Below are 23,463 nucleotides of genomic sequence, written 5' to 3' on the forward strand. Positions count from 1 at the left end.
CGAGATAATAGTGGATATAACATTCCCTTCCAGAGTGTAAGAAAAGGCACCACAGAAGTGAGCAGCCCTGAAGCACAGCTTGGCCCAGTTTGGCAGGTCTCTGTGAGTTAGCAGCAAACTCACGTGACCACACTCTGTAGTGCCTTCTGTTTCTGTTTCACCCCATTAATTGTGCTAAAGAAATGCACTTGACACCTATGCTGTGTAATCTCATTTAGCCCCAATAGCTACAAAAGTACTAACCCCATTAAATTGAGGCATTTCAAACTGAGCCAAACGTTGCACTCCAGTAAATGCAGTAGGCATTGTTTATAATGGGAATTCTCCATTATTCATAATGGGAACTGCAGGAGTTTGTTCATGCAGATCAAATGTGTCCCACCAAGGCAAGAAATATGGAAAAGTGTGTGTTGCTGTATTACCTTGTAATTTCAAAGCCTTCCCGTCTGAATCTTATTTCCATGCTGTTTCCTCTTGACTTTGGTTCTTTCACAAAGGAAAATTAAGAACGCAAATGTAAACATTAAGTTAAAACACAACTGAACAAAGTGCCAAAGTTAATTGGAGCATCTGAAAATGAAACATTTGGCAGTTGCAGTGGCCTCTTGATAATAATGCGCAGTAACTCTCTGTAAGCTGATCCTGTCTGAAGAGCAGCAGGCGCATGGCCCCTGGCCATGAAGTCTATCTCAAAGCGCCAGGGTCAGCAAAGCAGAATACAAACCCAGGCTTTCAGAATACCAGGTTAGGGCTCATGTCACTGTGCCACAGGAGTTTCTGTGGAAAGGCTACTTTTAAAAAGTGGCCATTAAAAATCCAGGTGGATCCTATCTAGGGCAGTAATGGAAACACTGATCTATGAGGAGCAGGAAGGAATTATTAAGCCACTGAGTAGAAATGTTACATTGCGCCCGGCGCGGTGGCTCACGCCTCTAATCCCAGCACTTTGGGAGGTTAATGCGGGTGGATCACGAGGTCAGGAGATCGAGACCATCCTGGCTAACATGGTGAAACCCAGTCTCTACTAAAAATTCAAAAAATCAGCCGGGCCTAGTGGCGGGCGCCTGTAGTCTCAGCTACTAGGGAGGCTGAGCCAGGAGAATGGCGTGAACCCAGGAGGCGGAGCTTGCAGTGAGCCGAGACCGCGCCACTGCGCGATTTACACACACACCTCTCTCCCTGTAACAATTCGGTAGTCCTGATAACAGCAAATAAGCAAAGTCTAAGTAGGATGCTTTACCGACAGTCCCACCTAGAGGCAGGAGAGTGAACCAGCTAGAAAATATTTTATTCATACTTCTTCCAGAAAGGCTCCACTGGAGTTTGAACTCAATTTATGTTATACTTTTCTTATTATTTTTGTATTAGTTTTCCTGAAACTAATACAAGGTAAGAAAGTGTTGGTTCCACTAAAAATGTCCTGAAACCTGCCAAGCACAGTGGCTCACACCTATAATCCCAGCACTTTGGGAAGCCAAGGCAGGCAGATCACTTGAGCCAGGAGTTCAAGACTAGCCTGACCAACATGATGAAACCCCGTCTCTACTAAAAATACAAAAATTAGCAGGACATGGTAGCACACACCTGTAATCCCAGCTACTCAGGAAGCTGAGACATGAGAATCGCTTGAACCTGGGAGACAGAGGTTACAGTGATCAGAGATCACGCCACTGCACTCCTGCCTGGGTGAGAGAGCAAGACTCTATCTAAAATAAAAACAAGGCCGGGCGCGGTGGCTCAAGCCTGTAATCCCAGCACTTTGGGAGGTCGAGACGGGCGGATCACGAGGTCAGGAGATCGAGACCATCCTGGCTAACACAGTGAAACCCCGTCTCTACTAAAAATACAAAAACTTAGCCGGGCGAGGTGGCGGGCGCCTGTAGTCCCAGCTACTCAGGAGGCTGAGGCAGGAGAATGGCGTGAACCCGGGAGGCGGAGCTTGCAGTGAGCTGAGATCCGGCCACTGCACTCCAGCCTGGGTGACAGAGCGAGACTCCGTCTCAAAAAAAAATAAATAAAATAAAATAAAAACAAAAACAAATAAATAATAAACTGTCCTGGAACCATTATGGGGTTAAAGCAAGAGGCAGGGCTGGTTTCCAGGATTTTCTGTCTAATCTCCAGTGAGCCACAGACCTATTCCTGATCAACTTCAGAATAAACACATCAATAAAGAAATGTAAGGCTGTCCGACTTTACCATTTCTGTAGAATTTTATTTGAAGAGAAGTTTCTCCTTTCTCCAGGCCCCATATTGTTTATACAACAAGACCTTTCCAGTAAATGCCCACAACCACTACCATCAACTAAAATGTTTTCCCATTAATGCTTTCAATGGTAATCAGTATTTAACAGGGAACTTAGGAATATTTTTTGATCGACCATTGTTTAGATATTCCCATTTATAATTACTCTTGTGAAGGATCGCCTCAGGGTATCAGCTGATCCTAAGAAATTATCCAGGAGCCATGAGTGTGTAATACTTTAGTCTTAAACCTGGATAGGTCAGTATTGGGTAGGACTTTTCTTAGCTGCATAATGGGGAGAATAAAAAGAATATGGAAAGAAGTTACATAACACATCCTGGGTCACAAACAGAGGTAAGACTTGAACACAGACCTGACATCAAAGCCCATGCCAGTAGGACTTAAAAAAGGTAGACTGGACTACCTGCGTTTGAATCATTAGTGATGCTTATCACTGGGCCTCACGGAAGAACCTTGGAATCAGAATCTCTGGAGGTAGATGCCAGGCACCTGCATTGTTATCAAGTGCTCCAGTGATTACCATCCACTGTACAGAGCCATACAGCCTCCTGACGCTGGAAGAAAATTACAGTGCTCAAAGTGCGGGGCAGGGTGTACATCTGGATCTAAATCACTGAGCAACCACAGGGTTTCAAGAGAGGGTCAAAACAAAGACTTTCTGCTCTCTGTGGCTAAGTGAACACTAAGTTTGCACTGTTCTCAGATCTCCAAAGAGACTTTGGTGTATGGGGGATGGGGGTGGGGGAAAGGGAGTGTGAAATAAAAGGAGAAAGTGAATTTGATGATTTGATTGATGAAAGTTGAAAAGCTCATTGTAAGGCCTAGCCTACAGTTGATTAAAAAACAATGGATCAGGAAGATTAGAACTTGCCTCAGTCCTCAACCATTTTCCTCAGGCTTTAATGGGATATTGCCATCCAGTAATTCATTATAAATGAATTTCTGTTGCATAAATGCTTAGCAACAACTTCTTTTTAAAAAAAAATTTGTAACTCCTCAATGAGGATTCAATGCTGCTTCTTCTAAGACAGTCTGAAATATATTCACAGCTGAAAATTCAGCTAACCGCATTTCCCAACTAGCCACATTCTATAGAAAACTCTAAGCCCTGCAGATGAGTACAGACTTGACAATAGTGCTCAAGGCTGGAAATACTATTCATCGGAAAAGAACGCTCCCTCCAATTGGTGGGCTATTATTCTGCTAGGTTTGTGTTTGGATAATTATAAGATGGCTATGTTTTTCTTCCCCAGTCTCAGGAGGCCCAGGTGCTGAAACAATTGGCAGAGAAGAGGGAACACGAGCGAGAAGTCCTTCAGAAGGCTTTGGAGGAGAACAACAACTTCAGCAAGATGGCGGAGGAAAAGCTGATCCTGAAAATGGAACAAATTAAGGAAAACCGTGAGGCTAATCTAGCTGCTATTATTGAACGTCTGCAGGAAAAGGTAATCTCAGCAGAGTCCTGAGCAGATGGATATATTCATATGCAACACAGCTGGGTGAACTTCCATATGCCTGGGCACCAGAGACTAAGTCAAAATTTGTTGCAGGTGTGAGGACAACTAACTCCCATGGGCAGGGTCTCACAGTGCAGCAATGACTTAGCAGGGGGTGCCACATGGTAGAGGAGTGGGAATCCAACATTAAGGCTGGAATTTTTTCAATTTTTCCCATGATGAGTGGATTTAGGGAGGCTGATTCATGCTTTTGAAATGTGTAAGACTTCTATAGAAGCCTCACGAGGCAATCTATAAGAAAAATGTGACGTCAGAAATATTAATGTCAGTATATTATATTGATATAAAATATAAATAACATTTGATTTAATATTTATATTTATATGGCTTTAAATCGATATATTTAATTAAAATATTAAATTAGAAAAATATATTTGCCAGGAAAGGCCAGGGTATTTATGAACACTGGTAAGCCATTGGGTATAACGGCATCACATGGGACCATAGCAAAGATTGGCTCATAGGGGATGTTTCATCCAGTTCTGGTATCCTGGTGCCCTTCTCCTCAACAACCTCAATGTATACTCATTCCCATGAGTCAGGAGGAGCTGTGCTGGAGTTGCTCTGAAAAACGCTCTCTTTCACTTTTGTACTCTCTATGCTGTTCCCCACCTATCCCCTCAAAACACCTTTCCTTTGAAAATATACAGTATAGCTATGAGTAGTTTAGCTGTGTCCGTTTCCAGAAATTGGATGAAGCATTGAGAAACAGGATGTTTGAGAAAGATGCCTCAATCCTTTTCTGAGCAGTCAGTCATGCTTCCCGCCAGTAGCGAGTGCCTTTGTGTGATAGGCATTGGAGATGCAGAGCAAAACAGGAGTGTGCCTGTCATCAGAGCCCTAAGAGGTTAGTCAGATGAGCCTCCTGTTTTCTGACTATTTCTCAGAGTTTCATGTCTTCTATCAGAGATGTCCCATCTCATCTAAGGTTCAAACAACCTTATCCTAGGGTTCTGATGATTCTGTTTTCATTCTCAGTCTCTGACTGCAAATACCCAGCTAGAAACAAAGGAAATCAGGCATGAAACCTTTTAAGGATACAATTGCATGGAGTCTTCATTTGTGCTCTTGAGGAATTTTTGAAAGCATTGCTGGGGAAGGGTGTGTGGGCTCTGATGCCGCAGTAAGACACTGAGGTTCTCAGAGGTACATGGACGAGGACTGCTGACTTGGGCAAGAGCTGGAATAGTTATCTGATGCCTGATCCAAAACATGAAAGTTTGGATTAAATTTTTATTTATAAGCTGGTATTTTTATACTCTCAGAACAATGTCATTGCTTTTCACCCAAATGAGTCAAGTCACAATTTGGAAGAGGCAACAGAATTTGGCTCTCTCCAGGTGATTTATGGTGGTATAGGAACATATGTTTTACTCAGATACAGGAGAGCAAAGTTCCATTTGCTGAAGTTTACTCCCATGACCATAAACCAGTCAGTCTTCTGCCATCTGCCCGCATTTTGCACTTCTCTAGAGAACTAAGGATGTTCCTGCTTGATCAGTGCTCGTAACATGGACAGCAGAGGGCCACTGTGTGATCTCTTTGAGATCACTGTGACTCAACCTTCATCTCACATCCTAGGCCCTAAAAAAATTAAGTGACGTTGCTAGGAACGGTACCTGCTGATCTCATTGCAGCATTCTCAATTAGGCCTCAATGCAAGATTTTTATCACTGGAAGTCCCAGAGCATTTTTATTTTTCAAATTGCACATACCCAAACACAGGGCATAGCCTCCTTTTTTTGTTTGTTTGTTTTTTTGAGACAGAGTCTCTCTCTGTCACCCAGGCTGGAGTGCAGTGGCACGATCTCAGCTCATTGCAATCTTTGCCTCCTGGGTTCAAGTAATTCTCATGCCTCAGCCTCCCAAGTAGCTGAGATTACAGGCGTATAGCACCTCGCCCAGCTAATTTTTGTATTTTTAGTAGAGACAGGGTTTTGCCGTGTTGGTCAAGCTGGTCTCAAACTCCTGACCTCAAGTTATCCACCCGCCTTGGCCTCCCAAAGTACTGGGATTACAGGTGTGAGCCACAGTGCCCAGACAGGGCATATCCTTCTTGATTTCAATTGTAAAATAGTTCATAAAATTTCCATATTTTATCTAGTATTTCCAGAAGTGCTAGCTTTTAATAGGCCATTTTTTTCTTCTCTGTGTGTTTTTCTCTTTACCCAGCCCAGCCATGCTCAGCTCGTTTTCTCAGTCTTTCCACTCCCACCCAAATTTAGTGCCCTCCCCCATACATACATACATGCACAACTGCAGACCACTTTTCCTGCAAATAATCAACCCAAAGAGTGCTTAAAATTCCTGACATCAACCCGCAGAATCTCCAAGGATGGGACCCAGCTTCCATGCATTTTGAAAACTCTCTGTATGATTCCAATATGCAGCCAGATTTGCGAACTAGTGGTTTGTAGCCTTTTCTGATTTAAATCTCAGCTGTCAGCATTCTATCCCATATCAAATAATGCAGCCAAGATAATTTCTAGGACCACATTTTTTTCTGGTATTTCATACCTAATGAGGTGTTTTTCAAATCTAATAGGATCTTTGGCCAGTGTCAGTCAAGATCTTTTATCTCCTCAGTAAAGAGGAAATACCAAATTTACTTTTATTTGATGTATATCACATAGGTGGATTTAGTACAAAATTGTTGTTTACATATTGTGAATGTGTTTGTGTATACTAAAACTACTTTGCTTTTTCCTAAAATAAGACAAAGTTTTATATTATAAGCAATATTTAGCATTTTGTTTGAATGAAGTTATTCCTATGAAACTAGAAATTTAAAAGAGGGTCAGTAATAACAGTAAAGCCAAAAGGCATGAAACTGCCAATGTAACATAAGCTGTTCTGAAATCTACCATATCAAAAGATAATTATGCTGGGCATGGTGGCTCACACCTGTAATCCCAGCACTTTGGGAGGCCAAGGCAAGAGAATTGCTTGAGGCCAGGAGTTCAAGACCAGCCTGGGAAATATAACAATACCTCATCAAACAAAAATTTAAAAATTAGCCAGCAGTGGTGACACATGCCTGTAGTCCTAGCTACTCCAGAGGCTGAGGTGAAAGGATCGCTTGGGCCAAAGAGTTCAAGACGGCAGTGAGCTAATATCGTCCCACTGCACTTCAACCTGAGAAAGAGAACAAGACCCTGTCTCTAAAACAAAAAGAGAAAAAAAAATGACTGCTTCTGAAATGATACCTATTAATGAGTTAATCATTCAATGAATATGTCCTGAGTCCCTACTATATGCTTAGGAACCTTTGTAATATCAAAGGTATTTACCAACCATGTCTTTCCCAACACAGACAATAAATAATTCAACAATAAATAATATAGCACCAACAATTAGAGAATAAGACAACATGTAGTATGGTCCAATATAGACAGTAAATGCAAAGACACTGAATAATATCAGTAAAAGCAAATTCACATCAAGGTAAATTCACACCATGCGCCCACCCTTTTGATAGCCCTCACTGGCCCTATCAATGAAGCAAGAGACATGATACAACTTTGTGCAAGCTTTTCCACAATCTGCCTACCATTCAGCACTCAGTCCCTTTTCCCTTCAATTAAGAGAATTGAGCATTCAAGCATATTTTCACCATGATGCCCATAATGGTATCTTCAATGTCACTGACAGACAAATTCCCATAAACTCCTCAGAGCCCCAGCCATGTTAGCTCAAAGCCTTTAGCTCAAACTGAAAGCCTAAAGCAAAAGCAGCCCTGACTGCACTTCAGAATCTACTGGACAGCTCTTTAGGGATTCTGATTTAATTGTCTGGAATTGGGCCAAGGACCTTGTATTATTTTAAAGGCTCACTAGTAGGCTCTAATAGTTAGCCATGGTTGAGAACTACTGTGCTAAATGTTTCTTAAATATGGTTTGTGATGTCATCATAAATTGTATGTTAGTATTTTTTGTCTTTGTTGCATAAGTGTTCTTTCTTCCTCCAAAGAAGAATGTTACACTCATTTTTTATTTCAGTTTCCTGTTTTTATAGCACCTCATCTTAACACTCCAGGCTATTACATAGAAAAGAATCAAATGCGGAGAAGGCTGTGGGAGAAGGGATGCGTGTGCCACAAAGACCTGCATTAGCTGATCTATTGATGTCACATCCAGGACCCAAAAGACTAGTCAGTGGATTATGACTGATACACTGGTGAAGTTAAAAATGTTCTTATTCTTAGAGTGATATGAGAAGTAGAAAGAGGGAGAAACGGAGAAGGGGAGGAGAGGGGAAGAGAGGAAGCAGAGAGAAAGGAAAGAGAGGGAGGAAAGACACTTGTTCTTGCCATACAGGAATGATTTAAGACACTTTCTTCCTCTCCTGATGTGTCCCTTTCTCCCCTAATGCACTACGCAGCATCCTGCAGGAAATTCACCACCTGACCCTTTTAGGAACCCTGAGTAGCAGGAGCTCCAAATGACCCAGTCAGGAATTGCAGTGAGACAGTTAGTTTTGAAAAATCAGTTAACATAGGTATAATCATTTTAACAACAATACCTCTACTCACTAAACATATAATTTTAATGTCAAATATTTAAATGTAAACTTATTGACCAATCTTTTGATGTAGTTGGGCCCAATATCTTTTCAAAAAATTGATCAGTTAATGGGAGTTCTATGGGGGTTTCTTTTCTTGCCATTATTCACACTCATGTCACATTAGCTATGATTTGCAGTTTTAATTTCTTTAAAATAGGGCAGGGACTAAAGCCATTTGCAAAATAACCTGGATATAGACTTTTTACAACTTTTCCATAGCTTTTATAGTTTATTCACCCAATATCTACTAAATAGTTCACTTTCTCACGTATTTCCAAAGGTTTCTCTCGACCCTCACAATTCTCCATCAGTGTAGCATTTAATTAAATTAGATAGTTAAATTTTCAAATGCAAATTGCTAAACAGGTGTGGAAATGCCATTGGCAACACAACCAATGAGAAGGAAAGTATGTGGCGATACTAGGGAAGAGCCTTTTCCTCTCAAGCAACTCAGCCATTAGGAGCCATCAGACAGCAGGACAATGGAAGGAACTGAGAGGGTTAACATGGCAAGTCACTGAAGAGGACTTCTACTGAACCTTGTTTAATTCCCCACTTAAACCAGATTGTATCATAGCTTCTTTCTTTTGTAATTCTACTATATCATCTTAGTCAGTGCCAAGACTTCCGAGCTCATAACATGGTAACAAATACCAAAGGAGCTTTCAGTATTGTTTAGGAAGGAGAGAAGCAAGTAACCCAGACAAACTTGACAACAGCTTTCCCCTATCCAACCATGAAGTACAGTACTTAGGAAATAAAAGAAATTGTTTCACTATAATTCATCATTTCACTTCTAATATCTAGAAAATGTCAAATGAAAATATTATAGCCATTATTTTAGTGGCAATAGTAGAACATAATACAATGTAACTTAAAATGATAAAAATATTTTCAGGGAATAAGATTCTGTGATTCTTTCCCTAAGAGGTAATTTTGATAATATGTAACTCTTCTATAAATGTCAGTAGTCTTGGGGACACAGGTGGTGTTTGGTTACATGGAAAAGTTCCTTAGTGGTGATTTCTGAGATTTTAGTGCACCCGACACCCAAGCAGTGTACACTGTGCCCAATATGCAGTCTTTTATCCCTCGCCCCCACTCCCAACCTTCCCCCACAGGTCTCCAAAGTCCGTTATATCACTCTTACATCTTTGCATCCTCATAGCTTAGCTCTCACTTATAAGTGAGAGCATGTGATATTTAGTGCTCCATTCCTGAGTTACTTTACTTAGAATAATGGCCTCCAGCTCCACCCAAGTTGCTGCAAAAGACACTATTTAGTTCCGTTTTATGGCTGAGTAGTACTCCATGGTGTATATATACCACATTTTATTCATCCACTTGTTGGTCAATGGACACTTAGGATGGCTCCATATCTTTGCAATTTCAAGTTGTGTTGCTATAAGCATGCATGAGCCTGTGTCTTTTTCATATAATTACTTCTTTTCCTTTGGGTAGACACCCAGTAGTGGGATTGCTGGATCAACTGATAGTTCTACTTCTAGTTCTTTATGTTTTCCATAGTGGTCATACTAATTTACATTCCGATCAACAGTGTAAAAGTGTTCCCTTTTCATCACAGCCATGCCAACACCTATTGTTTTTTTGGCTTTTTAATTATGGCCATTCTTGCAGGAGTGAGGTGGTATTTCATTGTGGTTTTAATTTGCATTTCCATGATGTTGATAATATTTAACTCTTTAGTTATAGATTTCAGCTATTATCAATTTACAACTATTGTATTATTTTCATCTTTTGTTTTCCTATGGTTCTGATTCACAAATAGCATTTGTGCAACCACTTACTATTGAACATATCTGATGAATGAATAATGAAATAGGAAAATGGATTAAAACTAGCCTTTATTAATTGTTTGCTATAGGCCAGACATTTTTGGATGTACTATCACATTTCGTCCAAACAACAACGCTAGAAGAAAATACTGTGATTATCCCCATTTCACATGTAAGGAATCTGGTCTTTAGAAAGGTTAAGTCATTTGGCCAAGATCACAAGTAGACCACAGAGACTAGATTTGAACGAAAATCTCTTTGACTCCAAACCTTTTTACTAGCTGCCCATGACTCCCGATCACCGTCATCTCAATGCATGAACATGTGCTTTCTTAGCTCACACAACTCACTCCTGACCCCTCTTTTATATTGCAAGTGCATAGTCATCAGTAAGAAGATGGATTTTTGATTATATTGACCTCGTCTTGAATTTAATTAGGCTCATATGACAGAATTCCATAGATGAAATTGGCATCCTAGGTCATATAGTCCAAGTCCTTGTTTCTATTTGATACCTAGTGAGATTAAAGGGACATTAAAAAGTAAAGAAAGAAAAGACTGCATATTTCTTACCTTCCAGGAGAGAAACCTTTCTATGAAATTAGAGGAAAGAATTAGAGGACCAGAATTTTTCCCAAAATCAACTTTCATACTTTTTTCATATAAAAGGCATAGTTGCACACAATGCTAACATACTGCATTACATTTCCTTTATATGGATGGGAGGAAGGGGGTAAATTGCAGAAAACATTGTAAATTTAGATATGCTTGGGCCTCTGACAGTGGCTAGCAAATATCAGGAGCTCAATAATGAAATAAATATTATCAAAGAGTAGTCTTCTTGATGAACCTTCTCTGAGTATCACAACTGCCTTAGGAACCTCTGGATTCAAGGTCTGATAATTGCGAACAGTGAGCTGATAAGAAAAACAGACTGTGTGGGAAATTATATGCTTCCTGCATGACTGCCTTTGGTTCTCCCACATTTGAAATAAAGTCACATTAACATTTCATGAGTAGATATTTGATAATGTGAATGTAAAGTGTTCGAATAATAGAGTGACTAAAATGCCTGAAAACAAATAATTTTTAATTAGAAACTCATAATTATTTATTTTCTCTTTTTCCACATTATTTCAAGCTCACAAATTATATTTATTCTTTCCTATGGCAAAATCCATTTCGTTAACACTAATTTTGAGTTTAACAAGAAGTGTACTCCAAAGTAGTCTAATAATACTAATTATAATGTTTCCTGCTATGTTATCATTTGAATTTATATGAATCTTTAGACTTGATGCTTCTTTTTCCTAGCATAGTGATGGTCTGGGCTTTTTCTCAATTTTTGCCAGAGCTCAGCTCTCACTAATTAGTTTCTTTCTGCATGAGAAAAGAATTTGCTTCATCTTTTTCCTCATAATAGCAGAACAAAAAGAAGAATCAGCGGCATCCATGCTAATTTCCCCTGTGACATTTCCAAACAGGATTTGATTTCTCTATACATGCCTTTTTCCTTCTCTTCATGGTTTTTGAACATACGCAAAAGCTCATTTAAACCAATTAAATAAAATTGTTTTTAATCTCTTTCTCTAGAGTCGACTTCCTGCTTACTCCAACTCTGTATCTTTGAAGGAAATGTAGGGTGGTTATGCCTTTTTTTCTCCCAGAATCTACACTTGAAAAGACACATTTTTCCATGCAACTATAAAATGTTCTCCTCACTCAACATCGAAATTGTATAGCAGCGATTAAGAGGGTGAGCTGTAGAGCCAGGTTCCCTGGGTTTAAATCCCACTTGTTAGTATCATGAACATGGGCAAGTTACTTTACCATTCCTGTGTTTCAGTTTCTTCATCTGCAAAATGGGGACAATAATAGAATGTCCACTATAGGATTATTGTGAGGATTAAGGGACCTAATACGGATAAAACCTGTACTGATGCAGGTCGGGTACATATTAAGTGTCTAATAAATATTCATTATTATAATATAAAGAAGCCTATAAATATAGACCCCTTGCGATTAATAGAGTTTAATGATAAGATTTACTTTATAGCTGGTCAAGTTTATTTCCCCTGAACTAAAAGAATCTATGGAGTCTCAAGTAATTTCTGGAGCTTCAGAGGGAAGGAGAGAAGCAATATAAACAACATTCTAAACAGAAATATAAATAATACCAATAATAATTAGCATCTTAAAATTTCAATTCGATGAACATTTATTTAGCACCTATGATATATGCAAGACACTGTGATTTTAGTCATCTGAGGTATAGCCATATACTAAAATATACTGGGGCCACATTTTCTCCATCAGTTCCCTCCTCAGGAAGTTCAGTTCCCAACTCAAGGCTAGTACCTTGGTTCCTTACGTAAATAAACATCCACCAGTCACATGCTATCTGCAAAGCTCTCTGCTAGGCCCTGCAAATGGAAGAAAAATGAGAAAACATAGTCCAGGCCCTCAATGAGCTTACAGTCAAATATAACAGAGGAGACAAGAACAGAGAGGGTCATAATAGAAGCTAGAATAAAAGGAAAGACTTATGCAGGTGTTCAAATGGAAAGTGAGATAAGTTTGCAGATTAGTCTTTGCAGTCTCACAAAAATCTTTGTGGAGAAAAGGACAGTGGTCATAGGGTTTAAAGAGTAGGTTTACAAATCCTGACCAGTGGAGATGAAAGACTAGCATTGAAAATTGCATGACAAGACAATTCCACTACACTGAAACATCAAGTGTGTGTAGGAAAAGATGGGGGTTATGACTGGAAAAGTCACTTGGACTGCAGTTATGAAGGACCTTGACAAACAGGCCAAGAGTTTAAGAAGCAGTATAGAAAGTCTTCATCCTGAATCTAGCCCTCCCAGAGTGTCCGTCAGGATTATAAAGTCCTTAAAATATTAGTCAAAAGGAATGACATCATTAGAAATGATAGAGAAACAATAATGTGATGTTTTATTGCCTTTCTCTGGATTTACACTGTGATCCTAGTCTTCAAAATTATCTTAATAACATGAACTTTTGGTCATAGTTTTAAACAAAAACAGTGTTAAATATATTTTTTAAAACACGATAAGTCTTACAAGATCTTTTCTAACATGACATTTTATGGGGCCTATATTTTCCTCTCTTCTGAAATGAGAAAAGCTCCTAAAAGTAGACAACAAACTGGGTTACTTCTAGTCAAGCACATGGTACGCAAAGGACCAGACAACAAGGGCCTATGACATTTCTTCTTCCTTTTGTGTTTTTTAGGAGAGGCATGCTGCGGAGGTGCGCAGGAACAAGGAACTCCAGGTTGAACTGTCTGGCTGAAGCAAGGGAGGGTCTGGCACGCCCCACAATAGTAAATCCCCCTGCCTATATTATAATGGATCATGCGATATCAGGATGGGGAATGTATGACATGGTTTAAAAAGAACTCATTATAAAAAAAAAAAAAAAACAGAATCAAAAATTTAAAAAAATCAATGCGGTCTCTTTGCAGAATGTTTTGCTTGATGTTTAAAAAATACCTTGGATCTTATTTTGTAAATACTTACATTTTTGTTAAAAAATACAAGTATTGCATTATGCAAGTTATTTCATAATCTTACATGTCCTGTAACAGGCTTTTGATGTTGTGTCTTTCCACTCAAATGAATTTGCTAGGTCTGTTCTTTTTGAAGCTCCCCATGTCTAACTCCATTCCAAAAGAAAAATGAGGTCAGTAGACAGTCTATGGTGCTAGAAACCCACCATTGCCTAATGACCTAGAAGGCTTTGTTATCTCTGAGCTTGACTAAGACCATACCTAGATCACAGGTATTATGACTCCACATGAACCTTCACATTTGTTCGCTCATAATCTACTTACTGCCTAAAAACTACAAAACCAGGCTAAGAAACACCACCAGTTAGAGCATTTACTTCTGCTTCTCCTGGATTATGTGCTACAAATGTGCTTTGACTTTAGAAAGGGATGGATGAGAAGACAGATCTGAGACCAATCTGGGTAGAAGCAAAAAGTTGAACCTTTGAAAGTGCTGAACACAAATCCAAATTCGAATGGTTCAAGTAGCCGTGAAATCGCTCTTCATAAAGTGGGCTTAATTCTCTAGTTTAAGTTCTTTTGATGGAATGAATTAATTAATGTGTCAGGTGGCTTATTTGTGGATGCCATGATTGATGATGTTCATTTTAAGCTCTTACCTATAGTACAAGTACATGATGCTACTGAATATTTTTCCACTTGGAAACTGTGAGCTGGTTGTTGCATTAAAACACACATACAAACAAAATCAAAAACACTGCGGACTTTCACTCAAGCTGGTCTTTCTTCCCCAGTGTAAGGCAATCCTGCCTACTAACAACACCAACAACAAAACACTCCATCTGTGAAGCTGACGCAGTTAAGGGGGCTAGGCAGGGCATTTGTGCCAACTAAGAATCACCAGATACCCAACATAAGTACCTATCGCAGTTTTGAAGTCGTTTCTCCCCAACTCCCAACTCCTGAAGGTTGCTGCCTGCATATTTACTCTTCATTAGTGCTATTTTCCTGTATGTCATTGTGAGCAAGCTGTGATTAATAAAGAATTGGAGTTCTGTGAACTAATAAAGGTTTGGTCTGTTCTCTTGCCCCTTGGTGTGTCTGACCCTGGCGTTCAGATTTTAAAAGGGTGGCCACTGAATTAGACAGTCTCACGGGCAAAGAGATAATAAGGAGAGTTTGAAGGAAACCAGTGCCCTGCTGAGTCATTCCCCTTTGGGAGCAGCAGGCCGCATCTCTTTTCTCGTGCCCTCTGATGGAGCAACACAGTGGGAGAGGTCTTCAATCTGTTTCCCTTAAAAATATACAGGACTGAACAAGGTACCGCAAGATTCAGACTGATAATTCTGAGGGAGAGAGCCCTTTTTGAAACATTGAAGGTTCCTGGCATTATCTCAAGTTCTCCCCTGTGGCCCACAGAACTCCTCCCCCAGCCTAGGCCGTCTGTTAAGATGTGATCCCTGCCGTGCTGCTGAATTTTGTACTGCCAATAAACACACGGCACACATGGGCACAGCAGGGTCCTATCAGTGACCCAGATGGATCTTACAGGACCAAAGGAACCACATCCAGTTTTAGCAGAAAATCATAAATAATTGAAACCACACAGACTTGTGAATAAGTACTGTGGGCTGTGGTCCATAGGAGCTCTAACAAGCCAAGTTTAGGGTTGCGGCCACCTGGTGTCTATTTTGAATATCCTTTAATATTTGTGGGAATCTAACACTGCTACAGACGATGCCCATGCTTGATGTGATACACATGAGCTTCCCATTAGCACGACATGAGCTGTCTCTTCATACTGGTTTTATATAGCTTAGTTTGGAAAACATTACTCATTGGGTCAGACTCTGTCATAAGCCCTGGAAACATGAACTTGAATGACCACAAGAAGCTCACAGTCCAGTAGCTTATTTGGGCCCCAAAACAGCAAACACAATATGTTGGTCAGCCTCTGCAGCATATTGGGGGGAAATAGATCATTTCTAAGAAGTTTCTGAAATATTAGAAATAGTTGACAAACTTCTCACAGTACCTTGTATGAGAAGTGAAACTGCTGACCAGTCCAACTGCCTAATCTCAAAGATGAAGAAGCAGGCTGGGCACGGTGACTCATGCCTGTAATCCCAACGCTTTTGGAGGCCAAGGCAGGCAGATCACTTGAAGGGAGGAGTTTGAGACCAGCCTGGGAAATAAGGTGAAACATCATTTCTACAAAAAGTAGCAAGGCATGGTGGGGAGCACCCATAGTCTCAGCTACTTGAAAGGCTGAGATAGGAGAATGACCTGAGCCTGGGGAGATCAAGGCTGCAGTGAGCTGAGCTCGCACCACTGAGTGCGCCCCAGCCTGGGTGACAGAATGAGACCCTGTCTCAAAAAAAAAAAAAAAAAAAAAAAAAAAAAAAACAAAGAAAGTGAAAAAGCAGAGGAAGGAAAGGTGAGTGGTTGGCTCCAGACCACAGTGCCTACATCTCATGACTTCTCCCCTTATTTGAGGTTCCTCAGAAGAACATCTCCAAGTTGGGTGCAGCGTATACTGCTTGGGTGATGGGTATACCAAACTCTCACAAGTAACCACTAAAGTACTTATGTAACCAAATACCACCTGTTCCCCAAAAACCTATGGAAATAAAAAAGCAAAAAAAAAAAAAATTAAAAAGAAAAATTAATAAAAGAGTGTAATTCACAGTGGGGGTAAAAAAAGAACACCTCCAAACCTTCCAGACCAGTGAGGGAGAATTGTATCTAGGAAGCTTCCCTAGATCAGGGGGCCTCAAATGTCAGTGTGCTTATGAGTTACATGAAGGGTTTGTTAAAAACAGATTGCTCAGTCCTGCCTCCAGGGCTTTGGATTCCTGAGGTCTCTGGAAGCCTGAATATGTGTGTTTCTAACACATTCCCAGAAGATGCTAATACTGTTGTCTGCAGCCCTCACTTGAGAAGCCCTGCTGTCAACAATGCAACTGATCCAGGTGTGTGGATTCTCTGTGGCTGCCACACTGAGGGCATCGTTTCAATTAGGACATGTTCCATTGGAGGCAGGGCATGAAAAGAAACTCATTCACTCTTATTCAAAAATGTTTGGGAGTGGGAGGATGCAAAGGAATCCAAAAAAAAAAAAAGCAAGAAGAACAGCTGTGTTTTGCAGGATAATAAAACAATGGAAGCAATCGTGCACCCAGGGGCTGGAATAGAGCTGAGGTGGAATCAGAGTACCAATGTCTTGGCATCTCTCACACAACATGATTTCAGTAAGTCTCAAAAATATGAAGATGCTCCCCACCTTTTAACAGTGCTTTTTGCGAGGATTTGCCATTCTGTGAATTACCCAGTTTGTTAGCCTGGTTCCATTTACAGATTTTTTTTCTTTTTTTTTTTTTTTTTTTTTTTTTACAGCGTCTTGGCTTCTTCAGCACTGTGTTTAAATTGCATAAATGTCTTTGAAGTGTTCTGTGAAAATTCACAAAGTTCCATTGGTTTGATGATTCACTCTCCTCTCCTATCTCTTCTACACCCAAAAATGTATGGAACAACTGAATGTTGACAAAGGTCATTCTCTTTCCTAGCAAAAGTCTGGCCTTTGTGCTCTTCATTAGCCTTCACAACACTTGAGAGGAGAAAACAATGGGGGGAAAAGTGCTAACAGGCATATTGTGACCCATCTACCCTCCTCCCCCTGAGGGAGAGGTTGAAAAGGGGGAGACATGACTTCTGTGGCTTTAGCAGCCAAATAACCCATCATCTCTCTTTTCCTAGCCCCTGGACAGGACATCCTTGACGTCTAATCAGGCCGTTTGCTGAAACTGCTGAGGCAAGCACAGAGCCCAGAGCAAAGATAAGGCCCCCAAGCTCCCCCAAATTACCTGAGTCGTCTTGGATTCCTCACTGTCCCCCATCACCCACCTCCAGTTGAGTATCAAATAGTGTCAATTTGACCTCCACACTGTCCCGCAGTCCTTGCTTCTTTTCTACTTCCAGAACCACCGTCTAGTTTGGGTCCTGGTAGACACTTGTAGCAGCCTTCTAACAAGTCTCCTTTGCTTCAATCCACGCCCCGACACATAGTGATCAAGTCTCTCCAGGACTCCACTGCCCCTCCCCTCTATCTGCAGAATGCAGTCTGCACTCCTCTATATGTCACTAAAGTGCTCATAAACCATCTCTCTTTCCTCAAGAACACTACTCTTGGCCAGGCACCGTGGCTAACACTTATAATCCCAGCACCATGGGAGGCCAAGGCGGGAGAATCACTTGAGCCCAGGGGTTCAAGACTAGCCTGAGCAACACAGCGAAAACTTGTCTCTATGAAAAATTGAAAAATTAACTGGTTGGATGTGGTGGCTCACACCTGTAATCCCAGCATTGTGAGAAGCCGAGGCAGGTGGATTACCTGAGCTCAAGAGTTCGAGACCAACCTGGCCAACATGGTGAAACCCCATGTCTATTAAAAAAAAACAAAAAATTAGCTGGTCATGGTGGCATGCACCTGTAGTCCCAGCTACTCAAGAGGCTGAGGTAGGACGATCACTTGGGTCCAGGTTGTCGAGGCTGCAGTGAGACATGATTGCACCACCGCACTTCAGACTGGGCAACACAGAAAGACCCTATCTCAAAACAAAACAAAACAAACACTACTCTCGTTGAACCCCAAACTATTCTCTCTGACATGCCAATGACATGACACTTCAGGCTTTCACGCACACACTGTACTCTGTGTGAAATTATCTTCACTACAGTATAACAGGAAAGGCTAAGTCAGGCTGTCATAAAACCCCCAAATCTCAGGAAATTAAAACCACAAAGGTTTATTTCCTACTCCTGTTACATGTCCAACCTGCTCACTGTGGATTCTTCTCTATGCTGTGCCTCACTCTGGAGCCAAAGGCGATGGAGCTGCCTTTATCTGGAACGTTGCCGGTCACTGTAGAAGAGAGAATGTGCACGCTTGTCAAATCATGCGCTAGCTCTCTTAAAGTTTCTGCCCAGAAGTAGCACACATCACATCTCATTGGCCAAAGCAAGTGCTATGATCCCATTTAACTCTAAATGGGTTGAAAAGTGCAGTCTCATTGTAAGTTCAGGAGGAAAGTCAGAAATATTTATTTGATGAGTCATAAAAATGACTGTCACACTGCTAGTCACTAAATAATTCACTCTCCTTCCTCCATGTAATGTACACTCACATTGTCCCCAAGATATAAAACCTCCAAGTATCATTTGGTCATGGCATCAAGTTCAATGTCTTGGGTGGTACACAGTTCTCTCTCTCTCTCTTTCTCTCTCTCTCTCTTTCTCTCTGTCTCTCTCTCTCTCTCTCTCTCTCTCTCTCTCTCTCTCACACACACACACACACACACACACATTTAGACATGGGTTCTTTGAACCTGAGAAACAAATAAATCAAAAAGACAATATTTCATTCCCTGAATATTCAATACGTAATGGCAAAATGGGACAAGATAATCACAATAAACACGCTCATTCTAAAGGATAAGAATGAGAGCAGCACCACATTTACTGATCATATAAATTCTGGCATTCCACTGGCCAGACATTGTGAGGCTCCTCTACCCTTGAGACGGGACACATTCCTTGACTCTGTCTCCATTATGTTCCCAGAGAGGAGCTCCTCAGTCCAACATTCTTCTTGACTCGTGGCTCTGTTCTCTAAGCAATCTTCCTATTTCTTTATTCTCCTTGGTCACATTACAAGGACATTGAGAAATATGCCTGCTTGGAATCTGAATCTCCTTGGAAGCAGATTTCTCGGCCTGTTCGCTGTCCACCAAACCTGGGGACCCAAGAGTCATTAAGTTTTTACTGATCACTGTATTGGTTTAGATCCTAGCAGGAAACAGAAGGCACAGTAAAAAAAGAGTGAATAAAGAGAATTGAATGACAATTATATTAAAGGGTGTGTTTTAGTACATTTTGTGTTGCTATAAAGGAATACTCAAGACTGAGTAACTTCTAAAGAAAAGAAGTATATTAGGCTCACAATTCTCCAGGCTGTACAAGCCTAGTGTCAGCATCTGCTCAGTTTCTGATGGGGCCTCAGGAAGCTTACATTCATGGCAGAAGGCAAAGGGGGACCAGGCATGTTACATGGTGAGAGAAAGAGCAAGAGAGAGCCCCCAGGCCCTTTTAAACAACCAGTTTACACGTGAACTAATAGAGCAAGAACTCTCTCATTACCATGAGGAGGGCACCAAGCCATTCATGAGGCATCCATCCTGCTGACCCAAACACCTCCCACCAGGCCCCACCTCAAACACTGGGGATCACATTTTAACATGAGATTTGGAGGGGACAAACATCCAAACTATACCAGGGTGTTGGCAGATTAAGAGAAACCAACAGAGGATGATGAAGCACTGCCTGACCAGAAATTATGACCTTTAGGAGAGGAACTCAGCCTCCAACAAATGCAGTCTAGCAATGAAGGATTTGGGAATAAATATCTAAATATCTTTCTTCCCTCACCCTTCAATCTCTAGCCAAGGTTTCACACTGGCCAAATCTAACCAGAAATTAGAGGGCAAGGGAGCCCAGTTGTCCTGTGTATAGAACTCAGCCTCTGAGGCTGAGCAGGATGAAGAAAAGCAGAGAGAGAATCTGAGGGGCAAACAGAGTGTTTCCTCTCTCTCCCCTGAAGACACTGCCCCATCTGCAGTCTTCTCAAGGAGGTATGCTGAGTATCTTCCTCGCTCTCATATGTGACTTTTAGACCATTCTAAGTCCTTTCTAAGACACCCACTCTTGAAGTTCATGTCTCCAATCTATTCAACCACTTCGCTTCTTTGTTGGTGTTCACTAGTAAGTATCACAATGCTTCCATTATCTCCATTCCATGCATGCCAGTTTCTGACCAACATCTCCTGCCTCTCCAGCCAAATTTCTTGAGTAGCTTGACTCCTATCCTTCAACCTCACTGGGACTCCCATCAATTTATAGAAGCTTTCCATGTCCTTTATCATCCTTAGTCTTCCCTCCTTACCCAGATTAAATTCTAATCATTCCATTATTGCAATCTCTCTCATATAACCCAATAACTCCCTTTCTTAATGTGTCGTTTTCAGAAAGTCAAACCCATAATGCTAACTAAATTAACTCTCCACCTAATCCATGCCTGTACCCATGCAGATGAACATAATTGTAGAAATAAAATAGCTATGCTGACTGGTATCTCTTTAAATTCATGAACATGAACCTCAAGTGAGCCCTTAATTTTTCCTGGCAATCACACTATATGTCCCTAGTCTTATACTCTCTTAAACCTCCTCAAACATCCAACACCTCCTCTCCTATCCTCAGCTAATGACTTTTCTTCCTACTTCACTGGGAAAATGAAGCAATTAGAAGATAGTTTCCACAGACTCCCTCCAACACATCAACCCACCTACCACCACCCTTATGCTCTGCCTTCCAACTACTACTGCAGATGAGCTCTCTAAAGCCAGTACTTCCTCTTTTACATTAGATCCCATCTCCTCTCACCATCTCAGGTGTATTGCTCCAGAAACTCTCTTCTCTCCCTCCCATTTCATCATTTTTCTTTCTACAAATTCAGCATAAAACATGCTATTATTTTTTGCACCTTAAAAAAATTTTGGATTCCATTTTTCCCAGCAGCTGTTGACATACTTCTCCAGTTCACTTTATAGCAAAACTCCGAAAGCATTGTCTCCATTCTCTGTCTTTCATTTATTCCCTCTCCTTCTCTCATAAACCCTCTCCAATAAGGCTTTTACCTTCATTCCACTGCAGCTACACTATTCTTGTCAGGTTACCAATGATCTCCATGGCACTAGATCCAATGGTAAGTTCTCAGCCCTCATCTTACTCTACCTATCATTTGACATAACTGATGAGCCTCCTCTTTGATATCTTTCTTCACTTGGCTTTTCCTACCCCACACCTTCCTGGCTTTCCTCTCATCTCAGTATTGCTGCTTCTGTCTCTTCTTCGCTGCCTCTTGTTCTACCCAAACTCTAAATGTTGGCATGCCCCAGGGATCAGTCTTTGGTCTCCTTCTTTTCTATATCCATGCTTACTCTTACTTCATTGGATGATCTACACCCATCTTACAGTTCAGACATCATACATATGCTGCTAGTTCCTAAACTCATTTTTCCAGATTTGTCACCTGAACTCCAGTCTCATGTGACGAACTGACTACCTAAACATCATCATTTGTATACATAAGTGGCATCTCAAAACACATCCAAAACAATGCTCCCAACATTCCCTCCCAATCTCTTGCATTTTCATTCTTCTAATTGCTCAGCCAAAATTCTTATAATATCTTTGATTCCCCTTATTCTCTACATGCCCCAGAGACAAACATAAGAAAATTCTGTTGCCTCTATTCTCAAAATCTGCCTATCTAGATGGAGCTATATGTATAGTTATAGACCCTATCACTTCTGTCTAATCTACCATCATCTCTTGTATGGGTTATTGAAATAGCTCCTAGCTATTTGGAAGCAGCATGACGTGCTAGACAATAATTTGGACTTTTGAACAAAATGCTGGATTCAAAGTCCACCTTTGTTACTTAGCAGTCATGTGACAGTAAACAAACAGATTAATCCCTTTGGCCTCTGTTTCCTCAGATACAAGGAGGAGGATAATGATAGTACCAACCTCATAAAGTTTAGTGAGAATTAAATGTATTAGCAACTTGAAGCACTAAAAGCAATGTCTGACACCTAGTGAGTCATACATACTATTATACTTATAAAGTATTCATTATTTTTGTTGTTTTTATCTAAAAGGAACTGAGATACAAGCTCTTTAAATATAATTTCAACTTTATTTCAGATTCAGGGATACATGTGCAGGTTTGTTACATGGGTATACCACGTGATGCTGACGTTTGAGGTGCAAATGATCTCATCACACAAGTCCTAAGCATACTACCCAATATTTAGTATTTCAGCCCTTCCCCCAACTCCCACCCCTATCTGACTAGTACTTGGTGTCTACTGCTGCCATCTTTATGTCCACGGGCACCCAAGGTTTAGCTCCCACTTACAAGTAAGAACATGTGGCATTTGGTTTTCTATGTCTGCATTAATTTATTTAAGATTATGGCCTCCAGCTACATTCATGTTGCTGCAAAATACATGATTTCATTATTTTTTATGATTGTGTAGTATTTCATGTTGTATGAGTACCACATTTTCTTTATCCAGTCCACCACTGATTGGCACCTAGGTTGATTTCATGTTTTTTGCTATTGTGAATAGTACTGTGATGAACATGTGAGTGCATGTGTCTTTTTGGGTTTGGGGAAGGTGATATGATTTGGCTGTATCTCCACCCAAATCTCACCTTGCATTGTAATAATCCCCACAAGTCAAGGGTGGACCCAGGTGGAGATAACTAAATCATGGGGGCAGTTTCATGGTAATGAATAATTCATGGTAATGAATAAGTCTCATGAGATCTGATGGTTTTATAAATGGGAGTTCTCCTGCACAAGCTTTCTTGCCTGACACCATGTAAGATGTGACTTTGCTCCTCCTTCACCTTCTGCCATGATTGTAAGGCCTCCCCAGCCACGGGGAACTGTGAGTCTATCAAACGTCTTTTTCTTTATAAATTACCCACTCTCAGGCAGTCCTTTACAGCAGTGTGAGAATGAACTAATACAGGGTGATTGGTTTTGTTTTGTTTTTTTGCTTTTGTTTTGAGACAGTCTTACTCTGCCGCCCAGGCTGAATGCAGTGACACAATCACAGTTCATTGCAACCTCAAACTCCTGGGCTCAAGCCATTCTCCCAC

The 23,463-nt window shown here is 40.7% G+C and overlaps 1 protein-coding gene across 1 annotated transcript in view; it reads left to right on the forward strand.

Moving 5' to 3' along the window:
• The window catches only part of STMN2 (stathmin 2), a 54,565-nt gene extending 40,978 nt beyond the window's left edge, over positions 1–13,587 (forward strand). The window contains exons 4-5 of the mRNA NM_001265775.1: positions 3,520–3,711; positions 13,398–13,587. Of these exons, the coding sequence (NP_001252704.1) occupies positions 3,520–3,711; positions 13,398–13,457 (252 nt within the window). The 3' untranslated portion in view covers positions 13,458–13,587. The remainder of the gene's footprint in view (positions 1–3,519; positions 3,712–13,397) is intronic.
• The last annotated feature ends 9,876 nt before the right edge of the window (positions 13,588–23,463 follow it).

The sequence above is a fragment of the Macaca mulatta genome, chromosome 8, assembly GCF_049350105.2.
Source record: "Macaca mulatta isolate MMU2019108-1 chromosome 8, T2T-MMU8v2.0, whole genome shotgun sequence".
NCBI classification, from domain to species: Eukaryota; Metazoa; Chordata; class Mammalia; order Primates; family Cercopithecidae; genus Macaca; species Macaca mulatta.